This window comes from Micropterus dolomieu, linkage group LG21, assembly GCF_021292245.1.
Source record: "Micropterus dolomieu isolate WLL.071019.BEF.003 ecotype Adirondacks linkage group LG21, ASM2129224v1, whole genome shotgun sequence".
Taxonomy (NCBI): domain Eukaryota; kingdom Metazoa; phylum Chordata; class Actinopteri; order Centrarchiformes; family Centrarchidae; genus Micropterus; species Micropterus dolomieu.
Genome location: NC_060170.1, coordinates 22,381,574 through 22,408,426, shown reverse-complemented (window position 1 = coordinate 22,408,426; position 26,853 = coordinate 22,381,574). Strand labels below are relative to the sequence as shown.

General features: G+C 40.7%; 2 protein-coding genes across 9 annotated transcripts in view; both read left to right on the top strand.

The window, feature by feature from the left end:
• Positions 1-6,755, top strand: part of zcchc8 (zinc finger, CCHC domain containing 8) — a 7,708-nt gene extending 953 nt beyond the window's left edge. The window contains exons 2-16 of one of the 4 annotated variants that reach the window (XM_046034491.1): positions 1-182; positions 341-383; positions 464-538; positions 888-990; positions 1,079-1,156; positions 1,263-1,366; positions 1,656-1,721; positions 1,845-1,905; positions 2,003-2,139; positions 2,264-2,406; positions 2,557-2,669; positions 3,099-3,185; positions 4,116-4,236; positions 4,732-5,249; positions 5,289-6,755. The exon at positions 1-182 is cut by the window's left edge and continues 1 nt beyond it. In XM_046034491.1, the coding sequence (XP_045890447.1) occupies positions 1-182; positions 341-383; positions 464-538; positions 888-990; positions 1,079-1,156; positions 1,263-1,366; positions 1,656-1,721; positions 1,845-1,905; positions 2,003-2,139; positions 2,264-2,406; positions 2,557-2,669; positions 3,099-3,185; positions 4,116-4,236; positions 4,732-5,249; positions 5,289-6,344 (2,887 nt within the window). In that variant the 3' untranslated portion in view covers positions 6,345-6,755. Of the gene's footprint in view, positions 183-340; positions 384-463; positions 539-887; positions 991-1,078; positions 1,157-1,262; positions 1,367-1,655; positions 1,722-1,844; positions 1,906-2,002; positions 2,140-2,263; positions 2,407-2,556; positions 2,670-3,098; positions 3,186-4,115; positions 4,237-4,731 lie in introns of all 4 variants that reach the window. The other 3 variants (XM_046034487.1, XM_046034490.1, XM_046034488.1) reach the window with 3 other exon arrangements.
• Positions 6,756-8,483: 1,728 nt separating this feature from the next.
• The window catches only part of clip1a (CAP-GLY domain containing linker protein 1a), a 28,407-nt gene continuing 10,037 nt past the window's right edge, over positions 8,484-26,853 (top strand). For 2 of the 5 annotated variants that reach the window (XM_046034483.1, XM_046034482.1), the window contains exons 1-16: positions 8,484-8,630; positions 13,973-14,256; positions 15,171-15,760; positions 17,169-17,293; positions 17,384-17,600; positions 17,701-17,898; positions 18,024-18,115; positions 18,347-18,407; positions 20,402-20,506; positions 21,877-22,785; positions 22,962-23,078; positions 23,447-23,504; positions 23,628-23,711; positions 23,865-24,021; positions 24,230-24,395; positions 24,540-24,755. In XM_046034483.1, coding sequence (XP_045890439.1) covers positions 14,166-14,256; positions 15,171-15,760; positions 17,169-17,293; positions 17,384-17,600; positions 17,701-17,898; positions 18,024-18,115; positions 18,347-18,407; positions 20,402-20,506; positions 21,877-22,785; positions 22,962-23,078; positions 23,447-23,504; positions 23,628-23,711; positions 23,865-24,021; positions 24,230-24,395; positions 24,540-24,755 — 3,186 coding nt within the window. In that variant the 5' untranslated portion in view covers positions 8,484-8,630; positions 13,973-14,165. The remainder of the gene's footprint in view (positions 8,631-13,972; positions 14,257-15,170; positions 15,761-17,168; positions 17,294-17,383; positions 17,601-17,700; positions 17,899-18,023; positions 18,116-18,346; positions 18,408-20,401; positions 20,507-21,876; positions 22,786-22,961; positions 23,079-23,446; positions 23,505-23,627; positions 23,712-23,864; positions 24,022-24,229; positions 24,396-24,539; positions 24,756-26,853) is intronic. The other 3 variants (XM_046034484.1, XM_046034486.1, XM_046034485.1) reach the window with 3 other exon arrangements.

The following is a 26,853-nucleotide window of genomic DNA, read 5'->3' as shown; positions in this document are numbered from 1 at the left end:
GGGAAAGATGGCCGAGCTTGATTTCGGGGATAATGAGCTCTTTCAGCAGCTTGATGACTCCGCGCCGCCGGTCCCGACGCACATTCGCTTCACAGATGATGAGGAAGACAAGGAAGAGACGAGCCAGCTTCGGAGCAGGCTGGAGGAGTGTGATGACTACATTCAGAGACTCACTGAGGAGAATATCCTTGTGTTCAGTGTGTGCTAGCACTAGCTCACGTCTGCTAGCACGGTTAGCTCCTCCACGTCTCTGTAACCAAAACAGAAAAACAACCTGAAAATGTTTTTATTTTATTTCATGTGTGTAGGCTTTCTGTCTAATTCCTTAACTTGTAGTCACATAAAGGTTTGAGAAGAAAGCAAAACATCCTGACACGACCAAGGTAATAAGGCAACGTCAATGCGCACTAGAAACGAAACTGATCATCAAGTAACCAACACTAATTTCCCTCTGTCTTTACAGCGGCATCTCAATTGAAGATGTCAACATTGACGGGCCAGTTCTTCAAATCCTTTATGCGAATAATTTTATTTCAAAGTAAGCAATCGTTTCTCATCAATTAAATGGGTTTATTCACTCACGTGTGGTTTGCACAGTACATTTTTATCACCCCTGACATTGAGGTTGTAATCTTAAAAATATTTTTAGTTTAGTTGTTACTGGTACTCTCCCCCCCCCAACACTTGTTTTAGTTTTTACATAGTGCCTCATAAAATGAAATAACAGCATATTAATTATATTTGTTTATATTTACTTGCTGTGTGTGCACCTCACTGCTACATTATTTAAAAAATCATGTTGAAAGTGTGTGTGTGTGTGTGTGTGTGGGTGTGTTTGTCTATAAATAATATAATTACAAAAACAGTAATAAACATCCCCCCTTTAGGCAGTGTCGTCAAGAAATTGAAGATAGCATCTGCAATTTGATTTGGAAGCACCAGAAAGCAAGCAATGAAAAGAAAAAATCCATCTTTGTCATGAAACCTCAGGTATTTACACATTATATTGTATTTTGTTTATTATCGATACAGTTGTGACTTTACTTTAAAAAAAAAACTTGTTCTACCTTGTATGAAGAATTCAGCGTTTGCTATGGATGAAGATCCTCAGAAGTCAACTTCTACTGGTGTAAGAACAACGACAGAAGCATTTAAAGTGAGTATTTACTGTTAATTTCAGTGGTTTGCATATTGCACACATTTCTTGCCACATTAAAAACAAAATGAGATGTTTTTGTTTGTTTCTTATGTTTCTGTCATAGGTGGTTGGTAGTGTCTTATATTTCACTACTTTCAGTGTTGATAAACTTGGACAGCCTCTGGTGAATGAAAACCCCCAGCTGACCGATGGTTGGGACGTTCCAACGTATCTTTAAGATGGATAAATGTGACATGTCATCAGAAATCTACAGTCTAGTCTGTCAGGTCATTTGTTTTGAACATGTGTTGCACACGTAGAGAACCATTTTGCCATGGGATAAGAATTTTCATTTTCAAGGATAGATGTCTTTAATTTTAAATGTGCAGTTTATTATTATTATTATTTTTTTATTATATATTTATTAAATATCCAGCACACTTTCAAGGTGTTTAATTAGAAAAGCTAATGATTTTGATTTGGGAAACAGGATAACATTTCCTCAATTGTTGTAAAGCTATCACCAGGTTTTCAACCAGGTCATTGGCACTGATGGACAAGAAATAGAAATGAAAGACAAAAGGTATGTCTGGGGTTATTAATGAAGCATTTTTTAGTTTCCATCTTCTGTTTATGACTTGCTTTATGTCTTTGCTGTGTGGCATATAACTTTATGATGGTCCAGTCACTGATCTGTTCATTATAGACCCAAATCTATGTGTTTCAACTGCGGTGCGAGCAGTCATCAGCTGAGAGACTGTCCTAAGGTAAGAACAAGTAAGCATTATGATGGTATGAACCCAAGTTGAACATACGAAAAGTCATAACTTGATATACTACATTTATACATTATCACCTCTCTAGCCTAAAGACATGGCCGCAATTAATGAGAGAAGAAAGGAGTTTAATCAGAACAACAACCAGTCCATGCAGAGTAACCAGCGATACCATGCTGATGAAGTGGAAGAGCGGTTTGCTAAATACAAGCCTGGAGTCATGAGGCAGGATTGTTATTTTGTACATGACAGACACAAACACCATTTTATCACATGCAATATCTGTTGTAGCAAGTAAAATTAAATATTGATCATTTAATATTTTACACTGTGTGTGCTTTTTAAACAGCGAGGAGTTGTTGTCAGCACTGGGAATTGATGGCAACACCCTCCCTCCCCTGATTTATCGCATGAGGCAGCTAGGCTACCCACCAGGTTGGCTCAAAGAGGCAGAGATGGAAAACTCTGGCTTAACACTGTATGATGGAAATGGTATGTTTTTAAATGAAATTGATACCTGTGTGGTTCTGTTGTTGTTTTTTTCTTTGCGCAAACTACTGGAAAGCATACCAATGTTTTTGAAATGTACAGAGGTTGAGCTGAATCTGCATTTTTTTTTTCTTTCTCCCTTCTGTTTTCTAGTTTCAAATGACGGCAACACAACAGATAACACAAATTCACACATCTCTTATGACGTTTCCAAACTGGTAGACTTCCCAGGCTTCAATGTAGCTTCACCACACACAATGAAAGATGTAAGGCCCATGATCCTTTAATGATATGATCTTTTCAAATGTTGTGCTTAAATATATTGCGAAGTTATGGTAGTCCAGGTATCTGAGTTATTTAAATTTCAGTTATATTAATATTTTGTTTTAATTTATGACTTCAGACAAAGGAAAACTGGAAATCAATGCAGTACTCTTTGATGTGATTTCATCAGCATTTTTGTATTTGTGTTAAAACTTAAATTTGAATTATATAATTGTGTCTTACACAACATTTCATTTGTGCAAATACTGTAGTATGGAGTCACTTTGAGCTTTATGTGTGTATGAAATATTGTGTCTGTGCAAGGAGTCAGCATCATGGCAGCTAGTTAGAAGTTTCAGTGCTTTTTTGTGGCAGGACGTTGTTACCACAGTTGCTCCTCTCACACTTTTTCTTTGCTTTCTGACCTCAAGGAGTTTTTGCAGTATGGATCTATTCCAATGCAAAGCAGCCACATGAAGCCAAACTATGCAGCCTACTTGTCCAACAACTTCCCTATGGTAAGTCACTCAAGTGGCTTGGTTTTTTTCCTCTCAAAACATCTGCTTCCTGTAATAACTTCCTATCTGACAGTCCTGCTCCACTTTAACCAGGCTTTCTGGATATTATGTGTGAATACTTATGCAAACATGTTGGGTGTTATTTCTTGGATCCATACTTATGCTCTATGATACCACTCTGGCTTAAAATGAAAGACACAGAGAGCTATTGAGTGATTATAATGTTACATAACAGTTGTTGAAGGATCATTATAAACCCATGGTAGATACTGCAGCTATTTCTGTCCCTTTCTATCATTAATTCTGCTCTTCTCCATCTTAGTGACACTTGAATATGAGTAAAGGTAGATGTATTAGGTTTTCATATCATGACCAAATAACGAAAAGAAGTCCACACCATTCAAACACCACTTTGCTTAACACATCCTCACTGCTCAAGGTTATTCAGTTATATAATCATGACATTTCAGGCTTTGCATCATTATCATCTAACTCAAATCAGAAGACAGAGAATATAATTACCAGGACAGATTATAAATACAATTCTTAAAGAGCAATAAAATGTAAATGCACAAACAAAATTATATAGAAAACAAACCAGTAGAAAACATTAGGAATACAAAAAAATCAAAGTCATTGTGACACACCTGTTGTATAATCTAATCACATGAAGGATAGAAGAGAGAAAATGCAGGTCAGTGTGCATGATGCTCTAGACAACAGTCCATGCTGTTCACATGCAGTACACGCCCATTATTCATAATCCCATTTTTGATAGCCTATCTAAGTCCTCTGTTATTCCAGCCTCTGGATTTTTATGCTATATCAGTTTACTGGCACCAGTAAAGAGAGATGATATGTGATGTGTGTGCATTTTTGGCAGAGCCCTTAAATATTTTTATTCCACATGTCATTCCTCCTTGTCAACAGCCTGGCACCACCTGCAACAAGAGACGGCATGAATCTGACTCTTCTCCACAGCTAAGGAAGAAGACAAGGCCCAGTCCTGATCGGAACTCGAATAGGAGCTCGGATATGGATATTGAATCAGGTAACTGTTCATCTTAGTCGCTTTTTTTTTTTTCCAGCAGGCACATCATTATGTGTCATAAATGTCCTTGTCAAGAACACAAAGTTACAGATGGATCACAAATTAAAGAAAATGAGAGGAGAAATGTAACAAATCCAGAGTTGCAATGCATGGTACATAGGAAAGCAGGTTAACATCCAATCGCGCTCTGTGGAGGGTACAAAAAAGTTGAGCAGGCCCAGTTGACTGATTTTGTATCAAGATGAGGAAAAATAGTGTTCCATCCCTCCAGTAGACTTACAGAGACACAAAGAATCAACCCCAAGGAACATTAAAGCTCTTGTTGCAGCACGTGGTAGCCCACAAATCTTACTAAGACATTTTATGTTGTTTTTTTTTACTGCAACAGTAGTCTGTAGTTTTCTTGAACACAGTAATACTTGAATCAGCTGCGTCTTTGTTTGGTCAAAGTGTCAACTTTATAATCTTTGGGTGACTTTATTCATCTTCTCTCAGACCCAGGTACACCTTATTATACTTATGGCCCAGGTGACTTCCAGTTTCAACCTCCCCTGCCCCCTGGATCTCCTTGCTTCAGTTCACCTCCTCCTTTACCCCATGGCACTCCTCCTGCTACACCTACTCCCCCACCTCTCCCTAAAGGTACACCACCTCCCACACCCACCAACGGCTCTCCAGCTCTGCGAGTGTGTAACTGGGAAATAGTTGATGAGACTGTGGAAGGAACAGAGGATGAGCTGACACTGGAGGAACTGGAGGAGCAGCAGAGGCTGATTTGGGCAGCTCTAGAAAATGCTGACACTGCCACTAATAGCGACTGTGAGACACCTGCAGTGGGAACACCTGTACCCAGTTCACCAAGTGTGTCTATTCCTGTGCTTGTCGACACAGAACCTGAAGAGGTTGAAGAAGTGATGGACACAACGAGACCTGCAGAAACTTGCCCTAGCGGCAGTGAAAATCAAGGGGAACCAGGTGTTTCCTCTCAGAGCCCTGGCCCAGTCAAAGTCCAGGACGACAGCCCTCGGAGTCCTGGCCCAGTCAAAGTCCAGGACGACAGCCCTCGGAGTCCTGGCCCAGTCAAAGTCCAGGACGACAGCCCTCGGAGTCCTGGCCCAGTCACAGTCCAGGACGACAGCCCTCGGAGTCCTGGCCCAGTCACAGTCCAGGACGACAGCCCTCGGAGTCCTGGCCCAGTCAAAGTCCAGGACGACAGGCCTCGGAGTCCTGGCCCAGTCAAAGTCCAGGACGACAGCCCTCGGAGTCCTGGCCCAGTCACAGTCCAGGACGACAGCCCTCGGAGTCCTGGCCCAGTCAAAGTCCAGGACGACAGGCCTCGGAGTCCTGGCCCAGTCAAAGTCCAGGACGACAGGCCTCGGAGTCCTGGCCCAGTCAAAGTCCAGGACGACAGCCCTCGGAGTCCTGGCCCAGTCACAGTCCAGGACGACAGCCCTCGGAGTCCTGGCCCAGTCACAGTCCAGGACGACAGCCCTCGGAGTCCTGGCCCAGTCAAAGTCCAGGACGACAGGCCTCGGAGTCCTGGCCCAGTCAAAGTCCAGGACGACAGGCCTCGGAGTCCTGGCCCAGTCAAAGTCCAGGACGACAGCCCTCGGAGTCCTGGCCCAGTCACAGTCCAGGACGACAGCCCTCGGAGTCCTGGCCCAGTCACAGTCCAGGACGACAGCCCTCGGAGTCCTGGCCCAGTCAAAGTCCAGGACGACAGGCCTCGGAGTCCTGGCCCAGTCAAAGTCCAGGACGACAGGCCTCGGAGTCCTGGCCCAGTCAAAGTCCAGGACGACAGCCCTCGGAGTCCTGGCCCAGTCACAGTCCAGGACGACAGCCCTCGGAGTCCTGGCCCAGTCACAGTCCAGGACGACAGCCCTCGGAGTCCTGATCCACTGATCTCTAATGGGGGGCCTGGAGATACTACTTCTCCTAAGCATGGCGAGAAGGTAATAGCTGTTCCTCATAGGAGCAACTTTGCAGCCGGCATTGTTCCATTTGAAGATACACCAGAATTCACTGAAGTTGCTGAAGCCACAGGGACATACCTTAGGATCAGAGACTTGCTTAAAAGTTCCCCTCGAAACCTGGCGAAGAAAAAATAAATTTGTACTATCTTGATTTGGAACACAAAGATACATAGATATTTTTTAAGGAAAAACATATATTTTCATTTTCATGACCATCCTATGAAGCATGTTTTTAGCTGTTTATTATTTTGTACCAAGGTGAATGTCTGTGTTGTAAATACAGTGGATCTGTAAACGTACAGTGAGGGAGGGGCATTAAGGGATGCTGCAACAGTTAGTAGGTTTTGACCAATTGTCAGTTTATTTGGTAGGTGTTTTTTTTTTTTTTTTTTTGTAGTGTTACTTGTTTATTTTATTGTAAAATTTGTAAAATGGTAATTTCTTGACCTGTATTCATTTTTAATAGCATGGTGTTTTCATGGCTTTTTTTATTTTTGTCCCACTTGAATTGCTCTAAAATCAGTAAGTAAACATGCTTGTATTTGCTTCACTGTGTTGTTTTGTCTAGCAGCCAAGGCTAGGTGTGGGTTTAATTTTATTTTGCTGCATGTTGACAGCAGAGATGGCCAAATATGTGAGCTACCAGTATACAGTTGATTGTAAGTTATCTTTAGTGAACACATTGATCTTCTGTTACTGTAACCAGCTCACCTGCTCATTTTGATGCACATTGCAAATGAAATTGCATATAATTGAAACTGTGCACTACAACAATTTTAATTTTTTTTCAGATGACATTAGAAAGCCTGGTCCACTTTATTTCTTTATTATACCATTCATCAAATAGATTCATATCACACCTGAAATAAAGTCCATTCACCCCTTCAAAGTGATCAAAAAGGCATCATAAAATGTTCAAATACAGATTTAACACAATTTTAAAGAATCATTATATAGTTGCTAGCTACGCACCTCTGTCAGTCAGTCATGGTTTGGCTTTTAATCAAGTGGTTGCCTGGTGGGTTTCCTTTTGGCAGAAAATTAATTAATATTATTTTTGGAGCATGAACATTTGTATTTCTAATAATTTTACAGAAGTAACTGATAATATTTGGATCAAAAACATTGCATACCACTTTAAAGTTAAGAGAATTTCCCAATATGATTAATATTATATCAGTTGTTTTTCTTATGACTATCCATATTCCAAATTATTAGTACATACAGTACAGGTGCATCTCAAAAAATTAGAATATCATGAAAAAGTTTTTTTTTACCCTTTTTTAAAAAAAACTTTCATATATTCTTGATTCAATACACACAAAGTGAAATATTTCAATGCTTTTTTTGTTTCAGTCTTGAAGAAAAATCAAATATCTAATATCTCAAAATATTAGAATAAAGAATTTATGGAAAAGGAAATCATCATCTCCGTAAAGCTTGTCGGCAGATGGAAACATGAAGTGCTCTAAAATGTCCTGGTAGACCAGCACGGACTCTGGACTGGAGAAACCACAGTGGACCAACACCAGTAGATGACATGGCACCCCAAATCATCCCTGACTCTGGAATCTTCACACTGAACTTAAAGCAACTTGGATTCTGTCCCTCTCCACTCATCCTCCAGACTCTTGGACCTTGATTTGTGTGTGCATGGTGTCTCTTGATGCACTGGCCTCAGCCTCAGTCCACTCCTTGTGAACCCCCCACCAATTCTTAAATCGGCTTTGCTTGACAATCCTCTCAAGGCTGCGGTCAACCCTGTCGCCTGTGCACCTTTTCCTACCACAGTTTAACCTTCCAGTCAACTTTCCATGAATATGCTTTGAACCAGCACTCTGAACAGAGTCATCTGTCAAGTCAGAAGTCTTCTCTATGATTGTGGTTGTGTGTCCTGAACCAGACAGAGATTAAAGGCTCTTCTCAGGTCAACATTTCTGTATTCTACATTCTTTATTCTAATATTTTGAGATACTGTTATTTTTATTTCCATGAACTGCAAGCCGTAATCATCAATATTTAAACAAAAAACGCTTGAAATATTTCACTTTATATGTAATGACTGTAGAATATATGAAAGTTTAAATTTTTCTATTAAATTAGGGAATAATAGTACAAACCTGTACCTTGCCAGCAAACCATGAGCCCTTTGATTTCGTAATTGTAGCAGTAAAGTTTGTTTTGTCTGTCAATTGTTTTGCTGTCTGTAGTGAGGCAGCGTCTCATCTTACTGAACATATCATCTTTGGTCAGCACCTACCGTTGACGTTCCTCTCGGCCGTTGGACAGACAGCGCTCGCGCACGCTGGGCTGTGCCTACCCGTGTGTGATCCCAGCAGCAGCAGTCGTCGTGGTTCTCTACTCGCTAGCTGTGTAATTTTTGTTTCCTCAGAAGACGTAGGCTGTACAGAAACATATCAGGTCAGTATTAGGTCGCCCACGCCCGAGCTCGTGTATTTCCGTAAACTTGCTTGTCCTTTTTGCTGCTAAAAAAACCAGGAAACTTAACGCGAGATGAAAGTTGTTCAGGTTAGTGTTAGACGTTACACTTGAGGTGTTAGTTTAGCTAGCTAGCTAACCAGCCATTCTCTTGGTCCAGACCGCCGGTTCGCCGTATTGCTCGGGCCTCACTGCTGACGTTACTGACAAATAATCACGTCTATTCTTGTGACGGGGATTCATTTAAACTAGGGTGGTACGGTACAGTCAACGGACTGCTTATTACAGCAACATTATACGGCAAACTATCTTCGCAGGTGATCTAATCTGTAACAATGTGTTATGCTGACTGTCAACTTGTAGCAGCAGTGTGCCCTACTGGAGCTTCGGTGACATTGCGGAGACTTTTGGACTTCTGGAATTTGCTTCAGTCGCTAAGTTGTGCTTATTCAGATGTTTGAACATGTGAATGTACTTTATCGGTTTCACTAATCATAAATGGGATACGTAGAATTAGCTAGTAAGGTAAGTTAGCCTGCATGGTAATCTTTTACAAGCGTCTCTCTCACCAGATGTGCCACCTCATCGACAGCTCTAACTCTCAATCCGTTAGCTAATAGAGGTGACAAGGCGAGGTACGTTAACAGACCAGTTCGTTTACCAGACCTTAGGATAACTTGTTAAACTGCACAAGGACAAGCCAGTACCTGACATATGTGCAGTATTATCTGTTTTTATTCTAACGTGCACTTTTCTCTGTTCTTAATTATCAGTGTGCAATATTCTCTGCTTTAATACCCTGGTTACTCTGTCCCCAATATAGTTTTTAAGGATTGTATCCATTCCGCATAATCTCTACCAGTACTCATTATTAATATCAGTATTTAATTCTCCACTACTATTTATGATGACACTTACAGTTAATACTCTACATATCTACACTTATATTAAGGTCTTAGAATTGGACTTTTAGATTTGTATTTTGCTATATTTTCTACTTACCTTCTATTAATATTTCTATTCCTTTATATCTTGAGAGGCAAAGTGAGCAACTGTTGAAAAGACTTTCCCCTCAGGGATGAGTAAAGTATTTCTCATTCTGACATCAGTGAAGCAGCTGTGCCATAGTGGTGTCTTTAGACAATTTTGCAGCTTAAAGGTGTGACTTAGGCATTTATGATGAAGCCTTTCTGTTTCAGACAAAAGGCAGTTTAACTTGTTTGGACTGACATGACTAAAGCCTTGATGGGTTGCAGGATTTTGCAAAGGCAATACCTCTTGAAACTTCTATTTCTACTAGTCTTTGAACTTCTCAATAGGAATTTAAGCTCAAGATGTGTGAGAGAATGACTTACATTTGTGAGGTCAGCTAAATATATTTTTTTATACTTTTTTCATACATGCGTCATATTTGTTGATTTCATCAATCTGGAGTGGAAATGGTTATATATGATTTTACACCAACTATGTAATACTAACAACCTCGTTGCTCTAGTTGACAAGGCTCTATTACTGAAAAGTCTGGATTTTACATTGGGACCACAGTGGAAACCTTGACTACCCCACCATATATTCTATTATTTCAGGTTTCAGTTATGTCAGGGCACAATTTTAAGTGCCAGAATCTGTGTAGGACAGGGCGGTACTGATATATACTGGCTGTAAGGTAGGTTTAATGTCTGCCTGTAGACAAATGAGTGTTGTTAACTTGAAAACAGGTGAATCACAGACACTGAGGAAGCAGGATGCTTCTGATTCTTATTCTGTGCTTATGTCCTGTGAGTACTTTTCTACATCTTCCTATGTCGGGGCTAGCGGGGGTCTGCATAATCATCCCAGCAGATGTTTCCTCAAAAAGGAAGAACCAGAGCTTGCTTTGGCCTTGTGATGACAAGAATAAGAGTGTAGGAGTATGGGTGGCTTTAGTGAATACACACTTCTGTTTTGTTTGTTTTTTTGTGTGTAAAGTAGTGGTGAGTTTAATTCATCAGGCTTATGAATCTCATAACAATTTCCTGCTTGCTTCCTGTGTGAAGCAGAAATTGAGAGGGATACCTCAGGCTCCTGAGGAATCCCTCTCAATTGGTCTGTAGATCAATCACTCACAGCTGGACTTAGCTGAAAAACATTCCAAGGAAACCTGTTTTGTATTTGGTTCAGTTTTCTTGATGGCTAATATTAGCCTACTGGAAAACAAATGTGGAATGAAAGCCCACTGGCTTTTGTAACCAATGACACCCTCAGTTAATAAATACTTGGTGAGGCTGAACTGGATGGAGAGTTTCGACTATTATTAGAAAACATGCAAGCTGATTCAGCTAACGTCTGCATCATAAGTGGTTTTGCACTCCTGTACTCAGCATAATGTGTTCAATTAAAGCATGTAGTGTGTAAGTACTGTACCCTGGACAGTCATCTAGTTAACTATGTAGCAGTGTTATGAAGATATTCCATCTGCAGATTGATTTAGTTTTATTCTGTATGAAGTTTGCATGCTTTTGATTCATTGCATCCATTGCTTGGACAGACACTGAGTATGTAAACGTCTGTCATTACCAACACGGAAGCTGATTATGTCTATGCTGTCATTTTGAGAAGTAAGAGTAGATCAGTTCTGTTTTACAGGCTGCCATCTCCCTTCTTCTGTTTGGTTATTTAGATCAGAAAAATATGAAACCAGGCTAAATTGGATTTGGTTGTAGCCTAGTACTGAATGAGTTCAATTCATTTAAGAATTTTACTTTTTATTACATCTGTATATTAATTCGCTTTAAACTTTTGTGAAACATTGGTATTTGGCTTTATTCCTAGCTACAGATTAGAGTGAGAGTCAGTGGCAAAAGATTAACGTTACTGCAGTGGGAAATTCTCCAGACTAAGTGGATAATTTTCAACTGACTGCTTCGGCTCACCAATCAAAACTGAAACATCCCCTGTTAATGCTCACAAGACAGTTGTAGTAAAGCCTCGGGGTGTTCTACTAAGACATCATAATGCATTTGATTTTTAGAAATGCTTATATTCCACAGGTTCATGCATCGGTCATACTAGACATTGATAAAATTGTTGTTTTTTGTGCAAACTGATTTACTAAAGATTTAAAGGGTCACAAATATGATGTTGTAGTGACCTCCATGCTTCCTTCAGCCATTGAGATGCTTTCTTCCTCTGGCATCTTGACTTGAGGGCACTAATCAGTATCATTCAAAGGCACAGTGGGAGAAAACTGGAACACTGCATTTGTACTAGGTCGCTGCTTTCTGATGGCCACCCTTTATTCTCTGCTGAGAAATATCTAGGAGGTCATGTGGCAGGGTGTCTTCTTTGTTTTGCTGAACCTACATCCTGTAGCTCTTAGGCCCTTTCAGGAATGAAAGGTATGTTAATATGACAGTGTGTGAAGTCAAGCATCTTGGCTTACTAAACGGACTCAAAACAGCTTGACTCTATAGGAGAAATGAGAAGGCACTGGGTTAGTTGATTTGATATTTTATAGGTTTCTTTCACTGAAAAAGAAGTTAAAAGGATTTTGCGGTCTAGCAGGCTTCTGCTTTTAAAAATCCCCACGGTTGTGTCCAAGTTAGGAAAAAACGCCTTTTTATATTGTGCACCTTACGAAATATTCTCCAGTTAGGGGTGCTGGTACCGCTTGCAGATGTCCTTAAGGAGGAGTGTAGATGTTTCCCATAGACTGGACGATATGTTTTATGTATTGTACTGTCATATGTGTGTCAGTGAAACTTTTAAATGCCTTTCTTGGCCAGGTCTCTCTTGAAAAAGAGATTATATCTCAATGGGCTTTCTCTTGGTTAAATAAAGGTTAAATAAAAAATCCAATGAAGCAAACTCTTAGAACATTCAAAATATTTTTTTATTACTTTGCCCTACAGCTGCAATGACTAGTTGATTAATCAATTATTCGATCAAAAGAAAACTGTTTTGATAATCGAGTAATCGTTTCAGTCATTTTTTAAGCAAAATGTGAAAAATTGCTGGTTTCATCTCCTGACAACAAATGTAAGTTTTTGCTGCTATTCTTTGTCATTTATGATAGTAAATGAAGAGTCTTTGGGTTTTTTGACTGTTAGTTCGACAAAAGAAGCAATTTGAAGATGAAACTTTTGGCTTGAGATAAGTGGGTTGAGCATTTTTCACAGTACTTGACATTTTATAGACTAAATGATGAATTGATATAATCGTGAAATAGTCGGCAGATTAGTCGATAATGAAAAAAATTGTTAGTTGCAGCCCTATTTTGCTCCGGGATCCTGCAAGCATTGGCAATCAATGATTGTGCTAATGACAGAAAATAATGACACTGTTTTATTTTATCCAAGCCTGTACTTAGATGGTCTGTGGTAAAGGTCAGGAGGAGCAAAAGCACAGCTTTGATGGAATGGCATGCCGTGTGTGTAACAGAAAATGATTCAGTTAACAATTATAGTCACTCACATTTGTTAGTCCAAAAAAGCAACATCCCTGTTCTCACCCATAAGGTGCTAAAGCAAGTACAGAATTTACACAAATGCTGTGCTCTAAATCTATCCAGCAGATGAACAGCACAAGAATCTGACAACAAAATCATATCGGATCAAGTTGGTGTAGTGCCCTCTACTGAAATAGGCAGAGATGCTATACATTGGACAGTAGATTGGCCTGAGAATCAAAGCTTGTCAGTAGTTTATCAGTAGTTTTGTTCTTGCTATCGCGATGCCACACTCAGTCATCGTGTCAAACTGCTTATAATAGGGGGACCGTGTTTAAATAGTACATTCAGCCAATCGGTCTCTGTGGTGGAGTAATCTGATAAACAGGATAATCTGCTGCTGGTGGTGGTCTTGTTTCTACAGTAATCCTATTTTAAAGAAAAGCTGCCAACCAGACTTGCCCCGATTTTATATGCCAGAATGATAGATCGAGTGAGAGACTGTTTGTATCTTGGTCAAGGTCAATGTGGACTGCATGTCAGCAGGCCTTTGACAGGGTATTTTTAGGTATAACTGTGACGTGGTGTGTGCTGAGGAGCTTGTTGTCACAACAGAAACAAAATGCCTCCATTAACAGCATGAGCATGACTTAAAAGCACATCTGTACTTGCTATAAATGAAGTTATTGCTGTTAATGCCACTCACAGCAGTATCAGAGGCAGGAAAAGTCAGTGGATAGTAGATTTACTTAAATTATTAATGATTTACTTGATTTAATAATTACATTCCTTGTTAATTAACCAGCCATGGTACTTTTGAGTGAGTTTAGTAAAATATAACTGAGTAAACCTAAATGAAATAATGTTTCTTTTTTCCTTTCTCTCTCTCTCCAAACAGGGTAATTTCTGTAAGCGGCACTTTTTCTCCCTCCTCCCCTTTCCTGGTTTTTCTTTTTGTTTAATTGATTTTGGGGCGAAGAGAACAACTTCGCCATCTCAGAGCTGCAACCAGTTGTTTTGATGGTCTGGGGTCAGTCTTTACCCACTGACGGACACAAGCCTTGTGGGTCTGACAGATCACAGGAGCAAACATGAGCACAGCCAAACCCAGTGGGATCAAAGTGCCCAGCAAGATAGCTAAGCCATCTGGCACAGCAGCCCCCAAGACCAACCCCACCACAGGTAAGAATCGTCCCATGTGTAGCTACTTAAACTTGTGACATGTTCAACTTGAACATTTGGCGGTGCTATGTTTACCCTTGAATATTCCATAGCCAGGGGTCATTTGGTTGATACTTGTGGTGCTGTTTCGAGTTTCAGTTTTGAGATGTGCTAGCTAATTCTCCTCAAAGAATGCTAGGGAAACTCTTTGAGGCTTAATTTTTTGTATTGGTTAGCTTAGGTTGCGGGAAACTCTTTGAGGCTTAATGGTTTTTTGTATTGGTTAGCTTAGGTTGCGGGTAGCTCACAGTCTCATATGTAAGGGAAGTGGCTATTTTGTGCAGTGCATTGGGAATGACGTTAAACCTGCCGTAGGAAATTCTTTTATGAATAACTTTTTCATATATTTGCTGAAACTGTCACTATATCATGACAAAAGTACATGAGACTGATAATCTGTGAAAAAATCAGGTTCCTTCTATTGCTCCTAATGACATTTGCTCCCAGGTCAAAACAACCAGTCAGAGCCAGGAGGAGTCTCTTACACCGCGTCAATCACTGCTCGTGCAGTGTGAGCATGTGCAAGGAGGAGGGCTGACATCTGTCTCATGTACTACTCTCAGAATATAGTGACAGTTTTAGCAAATATGACAGAAAGAAAAGTAATGGTTTGTATGAAAAGTTAAAAAGTTAAAGCCAACGTTTAGCCTAAATTTCTCTTGCTACAGCAATATTATTGCCATTGTAGAATTTTGTTTGAAGATCCTGACAATTGTCAAGTGTTAAAATATTGGTTTGGACTACATTTTTAAGATAGTAAGTGGACAAATTTAAACAGTGACACCTGCATAGTATAATCTAACATTTGTCTTTCTGACAGTGAACTACTCAATGGATTTTTAAAAACCTCTGTTCTCTTTCTCCTTATGTTTCAGTGGGAGCTAAAGTTGCTGCGGCCAACAAATCAGCTGCAAATGCCAGTGAAGGAGATGTCGAGAGTGCTGGGGAGAGCTTCCAGATTGGGGAGCGAGTATGGGTGAATGGGAATAAGCCAGGCTACATACAGTTTTTGGGAGAGGCACAGTTTGCCCCAGGACAGTGGGCAGGGATTGTTCTAGATGAGCCAATTGGGAAGAATGACGGGTCAGTGGCAGGGGTGCGCTACTTCCAGTGTGAAGCCCTGCGAGGAATATTTACCCGCCCATCCAAGTTGTCTCGTACAGAAGGGGAGGCTAATGGAACCCAGACGGCACCGCCCTCTCGCGCTGCATCGCCCACTCCTTCAGTCAGTAGCGTAGCCTCGCATACACCCGGCACAAAATCAACATTACCCTCAACTACCACTGCAGCCAAGAAGGCCTCCTCCACTATGCCAGCTACATCAGCTATGGCAGCTACATCAACTACGCCAGCTACACCATCTTCCAACCTTGCACGCACAAACAGTGAATCTGTCTCCAACCTCTCAGACACTGGGTCAGTCAAGAAGGGTGAGAGGGAACTGAAGATGGGTGACCGCGTATTGGTAAAGTTTGTTACATTATCCTGGATATTTCAGCAAAGTGACTGTTATTAACACTGTTGAGTGCACTACTAACTGTCCTGTTGTACCTTGTACCTTAACAAGCACCTTCCTTCCTCAAGCCTGCTGCATGCTTCTTGCAGCGGGCTCCACAAACGTGCACACACCCGCAAACCTCTTCAGCCAGGAGGATTTTTATAGCACATTATGTAAAAGATTATTTTATTAGTAGGATCTCCATTGGCACCAGCATAAGCGCTGGCTATTCTTCCTGGGGTCCATTCAGTTGTATGTTCATAATAAAACATTGTTAAATAAACAAAACTGCTGCACTTTTCAGGACCTTCTCTAACGCAAGCATCTCAAAATAAAAAAGTGCTTCAGGTTAGGCTAGTGGACAAAGCTTTTCTTTACAACTATAATCAAACTGAAAAAAGAATTGCTGTATAACACGACTCAGTGTTTCTCACAACTGTGATGGTTTTAGTAGGTTATTTCTTATTTCGCCATTTTAATTCTACCATTTTAGTGTTTACTCACAAACAACTTTAATCTGCTCACCTTGCTTTCCCTTAAGACACACACACACCTACACCGCTCTCTGTATCGGTCTGCTCTATTGATTCACTCTTATAAAGCCCCCCAAAAAAACTCGCATTTGGGATTTTTTCATCCACAATTCCGTTTTCACAGCAGCAGGTGAGCCGCGTGTTGGAGGCTTGTTGTTAATTATGTTGCCTATTGAAACAATCGAGACCATGGTAGTGAATGACATCAGCACCAACAGGTTCACTGTTGCTTTACTTGGTCTGTGCTTGTAAAATATTCTCTGTGTCCGCGTCTTCCATCGTAATACAACATAACGTCTCTCTCTGTTTCTCTGCAAAGTGCTAAAATGGGTTAACATAGCATAGTGTGGCAGCCATTAATATACCTGGGCGGTCCACCTGAGTAAAGTCTGTGGGAAACACAACTTATTTTAGCCGTGCAGGTATCACACATTGCGAGCATTGTGTCTTCTTCACTCATGCTGAAGAACTTCCACGCTGGCAACATGTTTTAGTGTGTGTGTGTGGCTGTGACAGTAATCTGTGTCTGTGCCGCTGTGTGCATGATGTGAAACATTGTGTCGTGTGACTCTGTTCAGCCCCGGCCACCCTCGTCATGATTGATTTAGATGAAAATCGTCCGATTCTGGTCACCAGCTGATCTATTGGTGCATCTGTAGAAAAAAACTTGTTCAATTTTACATGTGGATAGTCTGCTGTCATTCTCTTCTAAGCCGGTACATATTTGTTTCTGTTGCTTTGATGGAATTATCTCACTCAGGGTTTATTACCAGGCAAAGCTAATTACTCTTTAGGCTCTGTTATCTGTTGAGGAGATGAATTGTTGAGTGTTTCCTTCTCAGGTTGGTGGTACAAAGGCGGGAGTGGTACGTTTCCTTGGAGAAACAGATTTTGCCAAAGGCGAGTGGTGTGGTGTGGAATTGGATGAGCCCTTGGGGAAGAATGACGGGGCAGTAGCAGGCACAAGGTACAAAAGCCGTTGGATCTGTACAAAACTTAATGAAAAGTTGTTGTGCTTAACTACATGCATACTATGACTTCTATTATCTGTCCCCAGATATTTTCAGTGCCAACCCAAGTATGGCTTATTTGCTCCAGTGCACAAAGTCACACGCATTGGCTTCCCTTCCACCACGCCAGCCAAAGCAAAAACAACAGTTCGGAAAGTAGTTGCCACACCATCAGGGCTAAAGCGAAGTCCTAGTGCCTCCTCCATCAGTACCATGAGCTCTGTGGCATCCTCTGTCAGCGCCAAGCCCAGCCGCACAGGACTGGTGAGACATGGACACATACAGTTTCAACAGTGTTAGAAAGTTGTACTCACGCTGTGCTTACTCATCAGTCTGACCTTGCTTGTGTTTTGCCTCTCCATAGCTAACAGAGACATCGTCGCGGTATAATCGTAAGATTTCAGGCACCACGGCCTTGCAGGAGGCGCTGAAGGAGAAGCAGCAGCATATTGAGCAGCTGATGGCAGAGAGGGACATGGAGAGAGCTGAGGTCGCCAAGGCCACTGGCCATGTTGGAGAGATGGAGCGAGAAATGAGCCTGCTCAGGGAAGATCAGGAGCAGGTCAGGTCACCCAGTAGTTTAATAATGACACTCTGCAACCTCCTGTTGATCCTAAATTAGAATTAGAGTCTCTCTTAATTGCCTTTCCACCTATTTTGATTTTTCTTGTCCAATGTCTGTTGAAGATGGAGGCTAAGATGGACCAGTTACGTGCCTTGGTAGAAGCTGCAGACAAAGACAAAGTCGAGCTGCTGAATCAGCTGGAGGAGGAGCGTAGGTAAGAATTCACAGAAGTATGACACACAGGTTTTAGTTTTATGGAGTCAGATTATTGAGACAGAATTGCAGCTAAGATCACAATGCTCTATACTATTAAAGTCTTATAAAGTCTTAAGGAGAAGGAGTTGGATTAACATTGCTCTTGATCATTATAGTTAAAAACCCTTAGCTCCCCAGTTATGTTGAAACAACTAAAATGCAATCAAGGTTATTTTTTTCCGTTGAATAGGAAGGTGGAGGACCTTCAGTTCCGCGTAGAGGAAGCTTGCATTACCAAAGGAGACCTGGAGGTAAATGCATAACACAGATCCACGCTATTGCACCTAAAACATTTTATTGAATTTGTGTTTGAAAAACAAAACATTTATCAGTACAGTGATATTAAATGGGACTGCAAATCCGACGTTTTTATTAAATTAAAAAGTGACTGTTAAGAAAGGGCCTGCATTTTGCCTTTTCCTTCATATAACATTTTATAGCAATTTATTACAGTAGGCTCTGATTACTCATTGTTTTGTTTTATTTTTCTCATATGAGTCCTGTTCTAATCCCAAGTTATGAAATGCAGAGTATTGGGGCCCAGTTGTATCTGTGTTTATATCTGATCAAAGGATTTGTTATTTATTCCACAGTGCTACACAGGGGACCATGTCAATTACCCTGAAGGCATCCGAGCTCAAAATAGATGTTTAAAATGAGGGCTACAGGGTTAGAATACCCGTTTATCTTCTTTTTATCGTGTATACTAACATTTTTTTACTTACTCACAGCTGTGGATATATTAAAGAAAAACTTGCATGCAGCTTGAAATACACCAACAAAAAACTCTCAGAATAGACCAAACTAAAGTAATGCTGTGTTGACTTCAAGCTGTTGAAGGTGTACTAATGTTGTGCAATGTGCTATAACCCTCAGTACCTCCCTGTTCAGTGATGTGATGTTACTGCTTCTTCTCCCTTCCTGCCCTCGTCTTTCATGTTGGTCCAGTGCTCAGCATGGAACCACTGGAGATGCTCCCTTGTCATTCCACTGCCCAGTCACAGACCTGAATTTAGTTTGCCCACCACAACTAAAAGGGGAATTACACTCACTATAAGATTTCAATTTAATGTAAATTTTATACAAATATATTTATGCCAGGAAACATTATAGTTTATAGCTACTTCACTCACAATGAACAGTGTCTTATATTACTTTTACGGTGAGCCCTAAAATGTAATTATCAAAGTTTCATTATCACACCCTTCTTTCCTCAATCGTTATCTTTGAATATGATATATCTATTAGTTATGACAGTTCATTGTGTTAGGTTGCATCCATGGAAGACCTAATGTTGTGTGACCTGGGATAGGCCGCTGACGTAACTTTTAAAAAGGAAACTTTAACTTAATTAACAATCAATCAAATGAGAATCCTTTCTGGTTCTTCAGCCCAATATGCTTCTGTGTTACTGATTGATTTCTGTTAAGTTGGTCACAAATCCTGCACATGGTGGTCTGATAACTTGTGATTTCTTATAAATACTTACTATAAACAGTGTGGACAATGGCCTTATAACCAATGAGAGAAAGCAGTGTGGGTATCGATAAAGCTACAGGCTTTGTGAGTTATATAAAAACCGTTATAAAATCAAGATGTAATGTGGGTTTAGCTAAAATACAATACATTAAAATCCTGTTAAATCATATGACACAACATTAGATATCTTCAGTATGTTATAATGCATTGATCTCATGTTACATAATGAAGTACAGCTGTCAAGAATTGACCATCACTGCTTTCTCTCCATGATGTGGTGAAGTCATGTTTACTTAAATTTACTTGCTGGCTTGACACACATTATCAAAATTTCTATGTATCATAACAATCAGTGTGCTTTGTTCACCAGGTGTCAATTTTGCATGGATACTTCTAAACTGCCTCCATCAAAGTACTCATCCTGCACATCCATAACTCATGGGCCCCGTCTTTTGCTGCTTGTCTTGTGTTTCCCACCAATCTTTCACAAAAATCCCTGTGTGTAGCTGTTGGTGGCACAGCTGGAAAGTTCTGCATGGGGTATCCTCCCATTTTCACTCATCCACCACTCCCCCCCCTTCACCCAATCCCCTTTCCCGCAGTCCTCCAAATACTCATACACAAAGACATACACACAGCATCACCATTATTGTTATCCAAACCCCTCCATCCTCTCTCCTGTCTCCCTCCCTCTCTGTCTGTGTTGGGCTGGCATGTGATGGTGGCACTGGTGTGTTCTCTTCCTCTCCCCCTTGTTTACTAACAGACGCAGACCAGACTGGAGCATGCCCACATTAAGGAGCTTGAACAGAGCCTGCTATTTGAAAAGACCAAAGCTGAGAAACTCCAAAGAGAGTTAGAAGACACTAGGGTAATGAATTCTGCTCAGCAGTGTGCTTCGTTGGAAAAGAGGGCCTGGGCCGGGGAAAGTGGCCAAAATTTGCAAGGTTTACAGAGAGCTGTAACTGGAGCTTTGCTTTGTATTGGCTGGTGGTGAATGAACCCCACAAATGCAGTTTTCTTTGGTGCTTCACATGAGAAAAATAGTACTCATGTCTTTACAACACACCAACTAAATCAAATAATAAACTATTACATATATTAGGTTTATTTAAATGCTCAAATCAGTCGATCCTACGTAAAGTTAGATTTGCAAATTCAGCATCCTAATTTGTACCATTAGCTACAGATTTTTGAAATATTAACTTTCCTCACATTTAAATTGATCCACTCAAATTTCCTTTATGTTGAAAAGTATAACTTTCTGGTATAACTGTCAAAAAATAACCACATGCATCTTTCAGCTTGTCTTGAGTGACAGCTCTTACATTTACTATTTTCCAAAAAGTTTACCCAACCTGAACTCACTCTTGCTTTACTAGTATCACTGCTTAACCAGACAGACAAACTTCTTCCTGTCCCAGCTAATCATTTTCTCAGTTATCCTATGTTCTACTTCCCCAGTCCTTCCCAACATTCATGTGTCCTGCTTATTTGGTGTCCCTACGTTTTGCTAGTCTAAAATCCGCTCCACCTCCCAGACTATGCATCCTTGTGTTGCCCTAGGGTAGTTCTACAGGAATATTGTGTAGTGAGGATGAGGGCTATAGTTTCTATATCTGTTGACAATTATTTTATCAAGAAAATGTTTTTTTTTTGTGATGTTGATGAATTGCTTCACCTGTGTTAACCAAGTTATTGAATTTTAAGTTGAAGCAGCAAAAAGAGATGCATGTTTGAGAATATTATAGTAAAATATAGATTTGGAATATAGTCAGATTTACATAAAAATAATAACACGTCAATGCTACCTGAGAGTTTTTCTTAGTTCATACCTCTCCTAAATAATGACATGAATAACAGCATTAATTCAGTGAGTTTTAGTTTAATAGATGGTGGAAAATGTCTACTCTGCTATAGGCTCCATACATGCTTTCAGTGTTCATTTCCATTATTTGGGCCATACCTTTATAGCCACATGAGGTCAGTATAACACCTTGTTTTGGGGATCAATGTTTTTTATGCCCTCCTCCATTAAGCAAGCAAATTGAGCAGTTTCTATGTCACAAAACATTGAGTTTTACTATTACCAAGGGCTTTGTTTTATATTATTGCAGTTTACCTATTATTTTTTTTATTTGTTCAGTAACAGTAAGTCCGTAACACGCATCTGTTAGCACACAGTGGTTCAGTATGTCAGATTGGAACACATTTTTGAATATAAGATTTCTGCTTTTAAAGGTTGCTACTGTGTCGGAAAGATCCCGAATTATGGAGCTTGAGAGAGACCTTTCACTGCGAACAAGAGAGGTAGCTGACCTCCAGCTGCGTCTTGGGACACAGCAGGGCTCTGAGGACTCAAACTCTACTCTGTCACCCCTTCTGGAGGAGATAAACACTCTTAGGGATCAGTTAGCTTCCCAAGAAACTAAGCAGCAAGACGAGCTGGCAAAATACAGGGAGAAGCTAGAAGCTCAAGAAAAGACCCACACTGAGGCAGTTGCCCAGCTTCAGGCTACATCTGTAAGGCTCTCTGGTGACAATGAGCAGATGCAGATGCGTTTAAGCCAGGCTGAGAAGGAGAATGCTGAAATTATTGAACTTTGGCGTTCCAAGTTGGAGTCTGCCAATGCCTCTAACCAGCAGGCCATGGAGGAGCTGAAGGTGTCCTTCAGCAAAGGCGCAGGTGCCCAGACAGAAGAACTTATAGAAACCAAAAGTGCACTCGAGAGGCTCAAGTTAGAGCACAAGTTGGCTCTACAGGAGGCTGCAGCCAAACATGAAGCTGACGCCACAGTTTGGACTCAGGAGATGCAGGCACTGAAGGCACAGCTGTTGGCTTTGGCTGAAGACAAGGAGCGACTGGAGGAGGCACTACGGTCCAATGTTGAAAAAGCAGAGGAGCAGCACCTTGTAGAGATGGAGGATGTTCTTGGAAAGCTTCATGCTGCTGAACTTAGGGTAAACGAGCTTGAGGAGAAAGAAGCAATGTTGGCACAAATGGCCCAAGACAAGGATGGAAAAACCAAAGAGCAGATGGCAGAAATTGTCGCTCTGCGCAGCCAAGTAGCACAAAGTAACGAAGAGCTTGTGACCTTGAAGAGTCAATTAGAGGTCATTCAGAGCCAAGGAAACAACCAGGGGGCCAAGGTGGGTTCTTATTTACCATCCATTTTAATATTCCATTTTCAGTGTGTTTTCATGAAGTGGTGTTCTGATTTCTTAGCTTAGTATGGCATTGTCATACAATGATTTAGTTTTGTGTTTATTTGCTGTTTGCTTTTGTTCTTTTGTCCACTGTATTTTTTACTTGACATGTACTATAGGTTAGTGAGTTGAGCTCCCAGTTGGAGAGCCAGCAGCAGGAAGTCCTCTCTTTACAACAGAGTCTGACCACTGTACAGCAAGAGAAGGACATCCTGGAAAAAGAGCTTGGAAGCCTGGTGAGGCTTATGGCTTAAATTTGGATGTGGATACAGTACCTCTTTTTATGATTGAAATCAGTTGTTTTTTTTTCTTGGTTTTTTTCTTCATGTTCAGTGCCCTTTGATGAACAAACTATGTAATTGTGTTATTGTTTCTAAACTACCTGAATCATGTCTTTGGCATTTCTCTACTGCAATTTCTTGTTGCTTACCAGCTGAAATACACAAAAACAGATGTTGTTATGAGTAAATATATTTGCTTCTCTGATGTATCTTTTGCTCTCATGACTAAATAGAATTGATATGCAGTGTAAACCATGACAATCCTAAACAACACTCGGAAAATCTTATACAAAACTTTTATGCAAATCTATTTTTCTCCACAGAAACAAAAGCTGGCTGAAAGCACAGAGGAGCAGACAAAATCTGCAAAAACTATGCAAGGTAAATAATATAAGCAATTGTCAAATGTTTTTCCTCCCATCTTTTTCATCATCTGCTAGTAAATGGCCTTTTTCAGTCTACAAAGCATTCTAGGATCTAAAAAGTAACATTTTTCTTTTGCAGAAACACTTGAGAAGCTCAATAAGAGAGAAGAGGAGTGCACAACACTGACCACAGAATCAGAGTCTCTAAGAACTCAACTTGCCGGTGAGAACTAAAGAACCGCATTCTTTTATGTTAAATGTTTTGTAAGAAGTACGTTCTTACAACAGCTGTATACAGCTGTATTGCTATATTTTCCTTTTTGGTTGAATAATAACCTTTAAACCTATCAAAAAAACCTTTCTCATCTTTACTCAGGGCTGGAGAGGAAGCTGAAGGCTGCAGATGAAAAGCTTGAGCAGTTTTCAAAAGACAAAGGCAAGCTGGAAAATGATATTTCAGACATTATGAAGGCATCTGGTGATAGTTCAGTACAGCTGACCAAAATGAATGAGGAACTCATACAGAAAGAAAGGTACTGCACTTTATTATTTCCTGCTCCTATTTTAATTCATTACACCGCTTAAAACAGATTATACCAATATTGTCAAAATCAGATTTCCACATGACATGTTAGAATCTACATGCAAATAGTTTGCTTTTGTTTTATTCCGTGCTGAAGTCAATTTATATTCCCGTTATCTAACCTGTCACCGAACTGCTTATGTTTAAACATCACTCAGGAGGCTTGAGGAGCTACAGAGTCAACTAGAAGAGGAGAAGGAGAAGGTGGCACACTCCAAGGAACAACTCCAGCAGGAACAGTCCCGCAAAGAGCAGGAGCTGAAAGAGACCAGAGATGCACATCAGTCTCAAATAAGTAGCCTTCAGGAGAAGATTGCTAACTTGGTTAGTATTGTAGGGCAGTCACAAAAAGTGTTTGTCTGTAATGCTTGGTTTACTAGACATTGGAAAGTCTTCCACTTGTTTCACTTAAGTGTGCCCTTTAGTCACCGGCTGCTTCAAAAGTTGATCTCTTTTCTTGTTTTCTAGGAGAAGACTGTTAAACAGGGTGAGACCCTGGTTGAGGAGCTGAAGGCCTCGCAAGAGAAATCATTCATTCAGGCCTCGGAGCTTCATGTGAAGGAACTTGCGCTGCTACGGAGTCAGGTTGACAAGTTTAATCAGGAGCTCTCCTCCTCCAAGGACAAAACCCAGGAGCTGGAGAAGTTGGTATCTGAGCTGCAGTCATACAAAGATCAGGCTCAGGTAAGCATGAACCCTCAACGGTACAGACACATTAGTTGAATCAACGTTTTTGAAAATTCCTGCAAGGAACTTGTTTAATGTAACAAAGTTATTTTATGTACTACTGATTTTTCTAATGTTTGATCATTGAGAATCATCAGGAAAAATGTGACCTATCCTTTTTGTAGATGAAAATTTGATACATCATGAAAAGTGATGCCAAAAACATCACCATTCACAGACGGTGCACCAGTTATAATGTTAAAACAGAATATGAGAGACTACATGTAATGCACATGTAATATGAATTTGTGTCTCCATTTATCATCAGTCATTAATGTGTATTATCAACATTTTCACTCTTAATTGCCGTCGTACAGATTATTTGTGATAAGTAGTTCAATTTCCCTATAACATTAAAGCTAATAACCTCTTTTTTCATATTTGCTATATTTTGGATGGTGCCATGGGCTAAATGCTTGCAGGGGTACACCTGATAAAATCATGTATCTGATATTTTAATTTGGAAAAGCCTAGTAACTAGTTTACAGTAAAAAAGATTTAACTAGATGTGTTCTGGCTGCTAAATGCACGCACACGCACACACACACACACACACACACACACACACACGCACGCACGCACGCACGCACGCACACACACACACACACACACACACACACACACACACACACACACACCTATTTAGCAAGTTCTCCCACTTAGAAATCATGGAGGGGTCTGAAATTGTCATCGTAGGTGCATGTCCACTGTGAGAGACATAATCTAAAAAAAAAAATAATAATAATCCAGAAATCACAATGTATGATTTTTTAACTATTTATTTGTATGATACAGCTGCAAGTAAGTATTTGAACACCTGAGAAAATCAATGTTAATATTTGGCACAGTAGCCTTTGTTTGCAATTACAGAGGTCAAACATTTCCTGTAGTTTTTCACCAGGTTTGCACACACTGCAGGAGGGATTTTGGCCCACTCCTCCACACAGATCTTCTCTAGATCAGTCAGGTTTCTGGGCCGTCGCTGAGAAACACGGAGTTTGAGTTCCCTACAAAGATTCTCTATTGGGTTTAGGTCTGGAGACTGGCTAGGCCACGCCAGAACCTTGATATGCTCCTTACAGAGCCACTCCTTGGTTATCCTGGCTGTGTGCTTCGGGTCATTGTCATGTTGGAAGACCCGGCCTCGACCCATCTTCAATGCCCTAACTGAGGGAAGGAGGTTGTTCCCCAAAATCTCGCAATACATGGCCCCGGTCATCCTCTCTTTAATACAGTGCAGTCGCCCTGTCCCACGTGCAGAAAAACACCCCCAAAGCACGATGCTACCACCCCCATGCTTCACAGTAGGGATGGTGTTCTTGGGATGGTACTCATCATTCTTCTTCCTCCAAACACGGTTAGTGGCCAAAAAGTTCTATTTTGGTCTCATCTGACCACATGACTTTCTCCCATGACTCCTCTGGATCATCCAAATGGTCATTGGCAAACTGAAGACGGGCCTTGGCATGTGCTGGTTTAAGCAGGGGAACCTTCTGTGCCTTGCGTGATTTCAAACCATGACGTCTTAGTGTATTACCAACAGTAACCTTGGAAACGGTGGTCCCAGCTCTTTTCAGGTCATTGGCCAGCTCCTCCCGTGTAGTTCTGGGCTGATTTCTCACCTTTCTTAGGATCATTGAGACCCCACGAGGTGAGATCTTGCATGGAGCCCCAGTCCGAGGGAGATTGACAGTCATGTTTAGCTTCTTCCATTTTCTAATGATTGCTCCAACAGTGGACCTTTTTTCACCAAGCTGCTTGGCAATTTCCCCGTAGCCCTTTCCAGCCTTGTGGAGGTGTACAATTTTGTCTCTAGTGTCTTTGGACAGCTCTTTGGTCTTGGCCATGTTAGTAGTTGGATTCTTGCTGATTGTATGGGGTGGACAGGTGTCTTTATGCAGCTAACGACCTCAAACAGGTGCATCTAATTTAGGATAATAAATGGAGTGGAGGTGGACATTTTGAAGGCAGACTAACAGGTCTTTGAGAGTCAGAATTCTAGCTGATAGACAGGTGTTCAAATACTTATTTACAGCTGTATCATACAAATAAATAG